Below are 12774 nucleotides of genomic sequence, written 5' to 3'. Positions count from 1 at the left end.
CCTAGTGTAGTGTTCAACTTCTAATGAAAACCTACATACATTAGACACCACTGGCTTAGAGCCCCCTAGGGGCTAAGGTTTTTTCAGATGTTCAATGTTTTCATGTGCCAATGCTTAGTGCTATTTATTGAGGCATCGTATACAATTTATTTTCAAGTAAATACATTTTAATCTCATCTTAAAATTGTATTTAACTAAATATGATGCAGTCGGTTTTGAACCCTAGGCTATACCGTTCAGGATTGGATTTATATTTTTTATAGACGGAAGAGATCTGTTGACAAAATTGTCAATATATTCAGTCTTAGTTTTAGTCATCATAGCTTAGTTTTCATTTAGTTTCCATTTAGTTTTAGTCAGTGAAAAAAAGGTATAGTCGACGAACATTTTTCGTCATAGTTTTAGTCGACGAAATCAACACTGGCTTAAACCTGTTACATCCAGATACCCAGGCTGTCTAGGAGTAGAGTAGAGCGTCATACCACGGTAGCTGTGTTTGTGAGCTCTAAAACACTGTGTCTAGGAGTAGATAGAGCATCATACCGCGGTAGCTGTGTTTGTGAGCTCTAAAACAACAGTGTGTCTAGGAGTAAAGCATCATACCACGGTAGCTGTGTTGGTGTCTGTGTTTGTGTCTGGGAGTAGAGCGTCATACCACGGTAGCTGTGTTGGTGAGCGCGGGCCTGATGCTGCCCACGGTGGGGTTGATAGGCAGCCGGGCCCTGATGGTGGTGGTGGTGACGCTGGTGTTGTGTGCTGTGGGAGTCACCATGATGGGCTGGGGGGCAGTCGACGGGTTCAACAGAGACTGCTGGTTGTTGAGCAGGGACTGGCGCAGGGCGGGGAGGCTTTTCTGGAGGAAGGAAACCGGCAGGAAATCAGTCACAGGTTTCATGATAATGTATTATGATAGATAGATAGATAGATAGATAGATAGATAGATAGATAGATAGATAGATAGATAGATAGATAGATAGATAGATAGATAGATAGATAGATAGATAGATAGATAGATAGATAGATAGATAGATAGATAGATAAAAAAACAAAAAATAGTTTTTTCTTTTTTCAGGGGGGCTAGTGTGTGATGTGAAATGTGAGCTTTAGTCATATTCCATCATATTCAAGTGCTTTTGGAGAGAAATTATAGTCACTTTCAGTAGTAGAGCACTGTAGAGGGGAGCTGTGTGTGTCTGTGACTGTGCCCAGGTGATGATGGACATTGATGCTCATCAAGGAAGGCAATTATGTTTCTGCACTGTCAAAAGTAATGCTACTTATTTTGCAATGTAGTTAAATAAAAAATCTCAGGGGGGAAGATAAATTATATAAAATTAAAAAAAAAAACAGAATTTTTTCTTTTAATATATATATTATTATATATTTTTTAATATTGTGAAAAATCGTATCGTGATACGAATCGTATCGTGAGTTGAGTGAATCGTTACATGCCTAATAGATAGATAACTTTATTGTCATTCAGCAGATACATAAAATGGGGTGCATACTTAGTTTAGACTAGTCATTGGTTAGACATGCGTTAAGAGAACGAAGTGTTGTTTCACAGGCTTTTAGTATGCTAGTTGAAAGAGAACAAAAATAGTATTAAAATCTAAAATCCACTTTTAAAAACAAATAAATTAAAAAGCACCATTAGTTCATAGAGAGACAGATATTGCACTATTGAGTGTCGCAGTCCCGCCCCCTACCAGGGACCAGGAAATGATTCCCCGATCATTTTCCTCAGACATTTCAAAAAGTATTTATTTAAAGACCTTTTAAGCGTCGTACAAAGCCAACTCTTGTCGTGACAAATCATGACAACAAACACAATTTCTCGGGCCGAACAAATAATTCGAAAGAAGAAGAAAACGGCAGGTTACAAGACTTTTTTTCTTGTTTTTCTTCTTTGTAATTATTTGTTTGGTCCAAAATATTGTGTTAGTTATGATTAGTCACAACTCGAGTTGGCTTTGTAAGACGCTTAAAAGGTCTTTATATAAATACTTTTTGAAATCTCTATGGGAAAAAATGCAATGGGAATTATTTCCTGGTCCTGGCGTGGTCATGAAAGGGGGCGGGACTGCGACACTCTATAGGAGTCCTTATAGCAGCATATGGGGGAGAAAGGTTAGGGGATATGATTAAGATTGTAATTATGTCCAGTTTATTACAGAGATTCTGCGCTAGCACAGTTCATAGATAAATGGTTTCAGGTCTCGCCCCGGCCATATTAGTCATATTTTGCGTTTACTTTTATTTTTAAAAAAAAATGCCTGTAAGTACAAATAAAGTTTTACATTGAAAGTGTCTGAAACAAATTATGTGATGATGCGTTTTATCATTCAAATGTCACAGGACAGACATGCAAAATTTAAATTCACTTAACGACAGCATCTAAATCACTATGACAGACTTGATATCAAATTCAATCAAACCGCCTTACTTAACCCATTCTGGGCGGGAAACCCTTTTGGTGTTTCAAGCATTATGTTATGCTTTAGCTGTTAAAAAATAGCAGATCTACAAGCTCTTTGAATATATATTCTTTCAGAGCGAACGTTTGTAACTCAAATCTTTGCTTCTGGGGGGTCCCTGGAACAACATATTTTCAAATGGGTGTTGGCGGCCAATTGCATATCATTTTTGGGGGTCCTTGGCATGTAATATTGAGCACCACTGATATAGAAACATAGGTATTTCAGACTTTTTTTTATTTCGACGTCAGGCCTAAATGGGTTAATTGGATTCATTATGAAGTGTTTTAACCCATTTTTGGCGGGAACCGTTTTTGGTGTTTTAAGCATTTTGTTATGCTTTAGCTATTGAAAAATAGCAGCTCTACAAGCTCATGAACTTGTAGGTCTGCTATTTTTGAAAAGTCATGAAAATGTGTCTCAAATCTTTTGAGCACCACTGATACAGAAACATAAGGACATATTTTTTATTTCGACGTCAGGCCTAAATGGGTTAAGGAGTAGTAGTGGTATTAATAGATGGTCATTAGAGCATTGTTAATACTGTACCTTGAGCAGTGGTGTACCTGTACTTAAGTACAATTTCAAGGTATTTGTAATTGGACTTTTACTCCACTACAATAATTTGACAACTTTAGCTACTAGTTACTTTGTAAATTTTGATTATTTATTATTACAAAACACACATGAACCTCACTCATCTGATATTTTCAAAGGATTTGTAATTTTGTATACATCTTTTTGAAAACTTGTGAGCTTTTACTTATTCTTACATTGCAGTATTGATACTTTTACTTAACTATAGAATGTTGAGTACCGTTTCCACCACTGACCTTGAGGAAGGGGATGAGGTAGGGCTGAGGGGAGGAATACTGACCTTGAGGAAGGGGATGAGGTAGGGCTGAGGGGAGGAATACTGACCTTGAGGAAGGGGATGAGGTAGGGCTGAGGGGAGGAATACTGACCTTGAGGAAGGGGATGAGGTAGGGCTGAGGGGAGGAATACTGACCTTGAGGAAGGGGATGAGGTAGGGCTGAGGGGAGGAATACTGACCTTGAGGAAGGGGATGAGGTAGAGCTGAGGGGAGGAATACTGACCTTGAGGTAGGGGATGAGGTACTGACCTTGAGGAAGGGGATGAGGTACTGACCTTGAGGAAGGGGATGAGGTACTGACCTTGAGGAAGGGGATGAGGTAGAGCTGAGGGGAGGAATACTGACCTTGAGGTAGGGGATGAGGTACTGACCTTGAGGAAGGGGATGAGGTACTGACCTTGAGGAAGGGGATGAGGTACTGACCTTGAGGAAGGGGATGAGGTACTGACCTTGAGGTAGGGGATGAGGTACTGACCTTGAGGAAGGGGATGAGGTACTGACCTTGAGGAAGGGGATGAGGTAGGGCTGAGGGGAGGAATTCAGCTCAGCCTGGAGCCGAGTGGTGAACTCCTCTGGCTCGATCTTAGCGTCCTAAAACAAACAAAAACAAGTGGAGTCATGAAATGAGATGAGACCAATAGAGCACCGAAGTCTGACGTCAATATCGCAAATCCATGCGTTCATGTACTTTTTTTATTTGCATTGTAATCCCAATATGGGGGGTTTTAGATCGCCTCATGTAAGAACTGAGTTTAAAAAATAAACATGTCATCCCGGCCGTTTCACTCATATGGATATGAAGAATCAACTGACTGAGAGAGCTATTGTTACTGCTACTGAATTAGTTACATTTTCACTAGAAATAGACTGTATCATTATGAGTGACTGACTGTCGCAAACGATACAGAGACACCTCCCTGACAATAACGCAGAGACATTTTTGGACCACAATGCTTATATGAAACGATTTTAAGATTACTTCCGTGAACCAGGTGATGAGCGAGTGACATCAGGACTTCGCCGTTCTATCATTTAAAAAAATAAATCACACCTGTGTGAAGTGAGGGGCGTTATATACACACTGAGGAAGGCTTGACGCCGAAACGCAACGTGTTTTTGTCTGTCCGTGCTGCACAATGAAATAAATGCACCAGAAGGACTTGGGAGTGCTGACCATTTCTCTATTATATTGAAGTGAGGGGCGCTCTCATCATCGTATCATACATCATCTCATTCCGGCCAATCACAATTTGCCTCCTCACTTTTGTCTTCAATGTTTGTTCAAAAATGGCCAATCATTTTCAATGGCATTTAATGTCTGTGTTGGGACAAACGCTTCAATCTGACCATTAATTGTCAATGGCATTTAATGTCTGTGTTGGGACAATGACGTAAAACTGGCCATTCATTATCAATGGTATTTGATGTTTGTTTTAGGACAATGTTTGTTTACACGCACCCTCAAAGCTGGACATAGGAGGGACTGGCGCCCCTCAAATATATATATAATTTAAAGAAAATGTGTGTGACTGACTCGATATGAAAAAGGTTGAAAACACATTAGTTTGTCAAAGATGCGATTATAATCCATCTATAATGGATAAATCATGCACGATCGGCATGGATATATCACATAGGAAGTTAAACAGGACAACATGACATCAGCGTTCGAAGCACTGCTTTGCAAACTCGTCTGTGATTATCAGGCCTGGACTGACGTTATGTCCAGTGGGCAATGGGACACCCAAAGAATGGGCCGCCCCCATTGCTTTAATAGGTTTTTGGGCCAAATGTTAGCCCTTTGACCCAGTCCAGCCCTGCTTTTCAGACGAGAACTCAGCGGAATTAGAGCGGAGAGAGAGAGAGAGAGTGTGTGTCTCCTAATCCTATGCTTCCATTTTGTGACAATTTGACCGTTTACAGACGCGACCAACAGACCGTGTTTTCCGTTGCTGATGATCATCCACTAGCGGCTTCCTTTGACAATGAATGGTAGACTGCAATCTGCCCGTGTGAACGCAATGATTCATTGATTACAGCACTAGCAAAAGACGCAAAACGTCGTCGTGGTGAGAGCTTGTAGAACGGCAGTGGTATATACTATATAGCCTACTTCGATTGATGATATAGTGTAAAACTCATTATATACAGTTATAACTAAATCTCAACATTACATTGTTAGGCTGCATTATGCACTCATGTTAATTACATGATGGTTATCTCACACACACACACACACACACACACACAGTAAACCACAAGCCAATATGAAATTCTTACTCTACACAAGTAAATGTGGCTTTTTTTGGACTCACAAGTAGATCCTGCACCAGGGCTTTCACATTCTTGGAGGTTTCTGGGGAGGGGGAGTTGTGGGATGCCAACTTGATCAGCGTGGCCAGAAAGTTCTTACATTTCTTCACGTTTTCCTGCATTTCCTGTAAGAATTAAGAACAGAAAATGTGAGAATACCATTCATTCATTAGTCAAGTCAAGTCAAGTCACCTTTATTTATATAGCACATTTAAAAACAGAAGTTGACCCAAAGTGCTTTCCATATAAAAATTACATCATAAAATACAAAATTAAAATAAACGTTTAGCAATACTTCATATAAGAAAAATACAATATAACAACAAAAAGGTTTAAAACATTCACAGGACTAGGAGCTGAAGGCAATGGAGAAAAGGTGAGTTTTTAGGGAGGATTTTTGGGCTCGATGGTTGGGCTGGATTTGATATGTAGTGGGAGACTATTCCAGAGTTTGGGGGCAATTACTGAGAAGGCCCGGTCACCTTTGGTTTTTTGGCTCGTTAAGGGGACAGCAAGGGGCAATTGGGAGGTTGACCTAAGGAGGCTGGAGGTGCAGAAACCAGGTCACAAATATATTCCGGTGCAAGGCCATTTTGGGCTTTAAAAACGAACAGTAAAATTTTAAATTTGATTCTGTGTATCACTGGTAACCAGTGCATTTGGGCCAGAACCGGGGTTATGTGTTTGCGCATTTTGGTTCCTGTTAAAAGTCTTGCAGCTGAGTTTTGGACCATCTGTAGGCTGGACGGAGTGGATTGAGTCAGGCCATGATACAGGGAATTACAGTAATCGAGTCGAGAAGTGATAAAAGCATGGATCACATTAAGATTTCTTATTATTTCTGTGGACTGTATCCAGTCAAAAATGTGTGGTCGCCGAAAGCGCTGGTTGATTTGAGCTGTGGCTAAGAAGTTAGTCTACGTAATCAGCCACTTTGGTGGACCACATCAGAAACACAGACCTCTACGGAGGAGGCCTCCCATTGGTCACGGACCTCTACGGAGGAGGCCTCCCATTGGTCACTTTGGTGGACCACATCAGAAACACGGACCTCTACAGAGGAGGCCTCCCATTGGTCACAGACACGGTCAGAGAGAAGGAGGAGCCTGGCAATGCACCAGTGATGTTTTTGGCAGCAAATTTAAAATTTTGTTTAGTCATAGTCTCTGCCTGGAATGAAACTTAATTTAGTTTTAGTAATATTTTAGTCACCTGGAATGTTTTAGTGGTTTTATGACTAGACAAATAATTATGATAAGATTTTAGTCGACTAAATCTAGAGTTGATTTAGATATAGATCGGCTATTTTCAGCATGCAACCAAGTATAAAATGACTAACGGATCTCTTGTCCACTATAGTCCCTTCCTAACATTTTAGTCAACGAGGTGTGGAACTCGGAGGATTGACGTTTTCCTCAGGTCAGGTGAAAATAGTTATAGTAATAGTAACCAGAATACAAGAGATCTGCCCCTGCCGATATGTCTGTTGACATCTAAATTCAACGTAGGGGCTAAAACTGGTTGAAGAAATGCTGGCATCTGCCTCTCACTGCTGCTCTAGTCCCTTTATTGAATTTAGATTTCTCAGAAGGCTAATATGTGTTTCTATGTATTTTTGTTCCAATGACTGAATGATGTACTTCTAAGAAGCTTTCTATAAGATTACCATACTCACATTTGAGTTTAGTTTATAGACAGTGCCAGGACACTTAAAAAGATAAGTCTTAAAAAGACACACTGATAGCCAAAGTGCTGATTATTTATTAGGACGCAGAGTGAGCAACCAACGTTTTGACAGATGAAACTGCCTTCTTCGAGTCAGGACACTAATTGATATGATTTAGTGTAAACCTTTTGAGTCTATTTTATTTGGTTTTGTTTAAGTGAATATTTTGTCGAAGATGTATTTGCTTTATTTAATAACTGTCAGCTAAACTTGTGAAAAGTGCAAATGGCTAGTGAATTAAAAAACTCACCAGTGATTTTCTTTTTTTACTTTCTGATCTTTATTGTCTTTATGTGTTCTCTGTAGATCCCTTTGAGACTGCAAATAGGTAATGATGACGAAAGCACTTTGTCATTTTTTGGCCTGAGTTTTGCACAAACCTGCGACACCCCCGCGGGTCTGACGGCAGGGGTGGAGACTGTGGCTGCCGGTACGCTGTTCATGGCCATGTTGCTTTGAACAGTGCCAGGCTTGGCCATGGTCTGTCCTGCCGTTATCACCGTCTGGGCCTTCTGAGGGGCGTTCATCTGAGGGGAACTCATCTTCACGGACATGGCCGTCCCCACAGGAGCCACCGAGATGGCCTTCTAGAGAAACACAGCAAGATTTCAGTTTAATATTTAGTTGACAGTATTATCAAGAGAACTGTACTAATACTTCAGTCTTCAACCCGTAACGTAACACTTGAGGCCGATTCTACAAATGCCTTCTAAATCCGTAGTTCTCACACTTTCAAGATTTTTTTGACTAGCAAACGCAAACATCTAAAATGACACTTTCCCGGTTTTGATGGGTTAATGACCCATAAGCCAATATAATAGAATATATTCATATTATTTAGTGTTTTGACACTAACTTTGCACTTCAATACTAAAACTAAATACCTGCTATGTAATGCTAACTAGGGTTATAACAGAAACTGAATGGTAGCATTGGGAAGTAAACTTTAAAAAAAGAAATACATCGCATGGATGCACCTGGGACGTATCCTCAGTGATGTATCCTGAGGTCAACAGGGTTTCGGGTCTACCAACATCATACCCCTCACTCAGGCGACCCAGCCGGGGTAATCAAGTCCCGACTTACGTCCCAGTAGCAACCCTCAATCAGTCCCACTAGGGCAAAACCAGGGGCACACAATCCGTTGGAACTACTCCAGAACTACTCTGCCAGGGCTGGGAGGTACACTTCTGGTGCATGGAAGGACTAGGCTCTGTGGGTTGTCTCCTGTCCGGGCCAGTAATATTGTATTGATGATGACAGATACATTCTGGCAAGGCAGCTGTTAGTGTTTAGCATATTAGCTTCCTTTATATGACTATGACTGCCAATCTTAACATCAAGCATGAATTACTTTAACATGGACTAGCACTTTGAACCCTTTGGGAAAATATTACTACTACTACTCTATGTACAGATAATAATATGGTATAACAGCTTATTGCTTTAACAATAATCGATCAGAGCTCTGTTGACTTCCATCAATAGCGTGCATTTTGCATCCCAAAAAGCAGTTTATAGTTAAGGGACGCAATAAAACAACGACCTCTGCATCCACGGGATGCACTACTGTACTGTTTTTTATTAGTTTATTTTGCTAGCTTTAGTTATAATAATAATTTCTTCTTCTGTTTTCCACATTATAACCAAATGAAATGGGAGTCAAATGCTGCAATTTGTAAAAATGACAAATATGACTCCTAACGTCGTTGAAGTGGGACTCATCTAAAAGACCATCCCTGCATCCCGGGACTCATTACATTGAAAACCTATTTACCGGCTGAACACGAAAGTAAGGAAATGCAACATTGAAAGCAGCATAAAATGTAAAGAATGGATTATTAGACTGGACAAATATATCCGGAAATGGGGAGGATACATAATGTATATTGCTGTCAGAGATGTGGTGTGAGCGCAATGTCCCTTTCTCTTTTGTTTTCCTTGAATACAGTGTAAATGAATATTACCCAGGTTCAATGGCATTTATTTTTCCTTTTTTTATTATTATTATTTTATTGTATGGTATTGTATTATCTTTTCTGTAAAGATTTCATTGTGTAATGTATTTATTATTTTATTGTCTAGTTTTGTTTAATTTGTTGCCTTAATTGTTTGTGTGACTAAACTGAAAAAGCAATACAATTTTGACTCGTAAAAAAAAAGAAGCATGGATTATTAGGGTATTATTACAGCATAGTACACACCTGTATGGAAGCAGCAGGAGATGGGGACTGTACCATTCTAGTCTGTCCTGGAGATGCCATTCGGACTGTCTGGGTCGTCACAGGCACCTTGAGAAAACAGGCCGAGGGCAGAGGTCAAGAGGGATAACTACACCTTATCGAAGTATATAAACCTTCATAGAACTGTAACTCTGATCTACTTGTAGTATTTATTTACCGGACTGGGTGTGCTGACTCGGACTGTGGTGGCAGCTGTCGGGGTAGCAGGTCTCGGGGGGATGTTGGTGACCGTCTGGCCCTGTTGGGTTTTGGCCTGGGCCTGGGCCAGGACATGCTGTGGTACCATCACCAGCTGGCCCGTCTCTGTTCTCACCAGAACCATACCTGAAAGGACCAAATGAAATAAATAGGGATGCACTGAAAGGGAAATTCTTGGCCGAAAACCAAATACCGAATATAGTAAAACTGAATACCGAATAATATATATTTTTTCCTAACTTACCTTAAAGCTACCTTAAAGCTACCTGATTTATGGCAAAAGACATGATTATGGCAAAATTAACTTAAATAATAATCACTATTATGGGTCCATGAAACATTTATTCAGCACTTTTAAATGCATTAATTGCATACACTATTCAGTGATATAAATAGGCAGAAACCGAATAGGCCGAAAATGCATTTTTAGCCATTTTCGGCCGAATAGTTTCTGCGGCCGAATATTCGATGCATCACTAGAAATAATCAGACAGTTAAGAGTCAGCTGTATCCGACAGACCTTCCAAGTCGACCCACCACTGACATACTGTAGTATACTACCAGTATGAATCTAGTGGCTCTTGGTTTTTGTTGTAAGATTAGATGTTTTCATATGCCCCTGTATTTATTTCATCTTTGCAAATGTGCCACTTCTTTCTTTGCTTTCCATGCTGTTATTTAGTTCATTATGAAAGGTGAAATACATTAATGATGATAAACAAAACTTCATAATGAAGGTGTCTTGGTGCATTTTAACTGAGTCTGGTATGTTAGCTAACTCTAGCAGACACTTTGACACAAGGTTCTATTCCATTATACCAACATAGCTATTTGAATGATGACCATGCAGGCAGTTAATAGCAAAACATATTGACAGTTCAACAAGTGTTTTGCAAAGACATTGCATGATGGTGCTGAGCGATGTTCACTTTCAGCAACTGCTCAAAGTCTGTCTAAGCAAACCGACTTATTAAGTGACAATTGGCAATCACAATTTGTCAACCAGAACAATATAAAGAAATAGCACAGGAAATTGTCCTGGTGGTACTGTGGGAGAAACATTCTGGGGGGGAAATATCAATAACTATAGGAGGTCATATAGTTACCAGGAGGTATGGTAAATATCAATAACTATAGGAGGTCATAGTTACCAGGTGGTATGGTAAATATCAATAACTATAGGAGGTCATAGTTACCAGGTGGTATGGTAAATATCAATAACTATAGGAGGTCATAGTTACCAGGTGGTATGGTAAATATCAATAACTATAGGAGGTCATAGTTACCAGGTGGTATGGTAAATATCAATAACTATAGGAGGTCATAGTTACCAGGTGGTATGGTAAATATCAATAACTATAGGAGGTCATAGTTACCAGGTGGTATGGTAAATCCAGGAGGCAGCTGAATTGTGGTCTGTTGTTGTGGTCTGACAGCCAGCTGAGGGGCAGCGGTCCGGGCAGGGCTTGCAACAAGCCCCGGCCTCTGCTGCTGGACCGAAGTAGCCATTACAGGTGCAATGGGCGGCCTCACAAGAGTCACCGCGGGCTGGCCAACTCCGTTGACCGCGGGTTTCATGCCGGCGGCCAGTGTGTGCGTGACAGCGGTGCTGGTCACACTCTGAGGGGGAATGGGGGAATTGATCGTAGACGGAGGGGGGGTCGTTCCGAGAATGACAGAGTTGCCCGAAATTGGCTGCTGCTGCTGCACCAACATTTTGGTGTGCATGAGTGTGTTGCTGTGGTTCATGACCTGAGGTGGAGGAGCGGACGCCGGGGAGCCCGTCGTGCCCCCCTGCGTGACCATAGGAGAGACCTTTGGGTCCATCATCCCGTTCTGGGACACCACGCTGGACATGACGGGGCTGCAGGGGTGCCTTTGCAAAGCAATCGTAGTGGACGCCACTGAAGACTGAGGTATGGGAAAGTTGGGGTGCTGCGAGGCCATGGACACAATAATATTGGAGCCTCCTCCACCGGGGGCACTGACAGTAACGTTACTTATAACAGTGCCCGCTTGGGGTGGCGGTGGTGGTATCACACCGGGGGAGTTGTTGACCCGTTTCGCCGCTCCAGAGTTACCGTTCAAACTCTGTAATCCGGGCGAGGCAGTTCTGATCCCTATCCCTTGTTGCGTTGTGATGTTTGGGTTGTTGGGAGCGGACACCACCGACGTGGTGCTGCCCACCGAACCCAGAACAGTAGCCCTGTTGAAGCTAGCAGCGGCAGACTGAGTGGGCAAAGTTACAGATCCTGGCACGGGAGAGATCGCGGGAGACACTCCAAGTGTTTGTAAATTAGATCCGGCGTTAATGACGCCCGCGGGGGACAAAGTAGAGGTAGAAGAGGTGGGAATCTTGTGGGAGAGCGCCTCATTGGCGCTCTGTTCCTGGTTTAACCCCGCTTTTGGTTGTCCTTGTTGTGGCTGCTGCTGCTGCTGCTCCACTGCCACTGCCAGAGACCCCACTTGATCACGCACTTTCCCTGAGAACTGGCTGACAGCGCCCGCAGCTCCCTCTCTCTTTGCCCCGCTATACGAAGCACTGGGTGTCTTTTGACGACCGAGTTGCGATTCCAACGAGCCAACTAAGTCGCTAACCGCTTTCTCGTCCACCTCATTGAAGAGCATGTCCTCCAGTGGGTCGGAGGCTCCCGCCATCTTTGATGTCGGACCGTTGTGCAAATCGTATTTTAGAATGTACGCGTGCGCGCACCAACCCGTGTTGTTTACGACCATAGAAACGGAGCGAGCTAGAAGAGACAATCGGCGTCGTTGTTTTTTTTTAAGAAAACGAGCGTGCGCTCTTTTCTTTTTCTTTTATTTTGCTCGATTGAGCAATTTATTTTTTGGGAGGTTTGCACAGATACATATTGGAATATAATTAATTCATAATTAATTATATAATTATTATTATTTTAATTAAAATGAAACATTTGATGTTCA

General features: G+C 41.6%; 1 protein-coding gene across 1 annotated transcript in view; it reads right to left on the bottom strand.

The window, feature by feature from the left end:
- LOC308314698 (transcription initiation factor TFIID subunit 4-like) overlaps positions 1-12498 on the bottom strand; it is a 36843-nt gene extending 24345 nt beyond the window's left edge. The window contains exons 1-7 of the mRNA XM_080762336.1: positions 11208-12498; positions 9791-9957; positions 9595-9681; positions 7771-7977; positions 5667-5789; positions 3853-3942; positions 656-853 (exon numbers count right to left, since the gene is read on the bottom strand). Coding sequence (XP_080618462.1) covers positions 656-853; positions 3853-3942; positions 5667-5789; positions 7771-7977; positions 9595-9681; positions 9791-9957; positions 11208-12489 — 2154 coding nt within the window. The 5' untranslated portion in view covers positions 12490-12498. The remainder of the gene's footprint in view (positions 1-655; positions 854-3852; positions 3943-5666; positions 5790-7770; positions 7978-9594; positions 9682-9790; positions 9958-11207) is intronic.
- Positions 12499-12774: the final 276 nt, after the last annotated feature.

Source organism: Protomyctophum bolini (genome assembly GCF_963924005.1).
Source record: "Protomyctophum bolini genome assembly, chromosome: 4".
Lineage (NCBI taxonomy): Eukaryota > Metazoa > Chordata > Actinopteri > Myctophiformes > Myctophidae > Protomyctophum > Protomyctophum bolini.
Note: the sequence above shows the minus strand (reverse complement) of the source record. Positions and strands in the feature narration are given on the sequence as shown.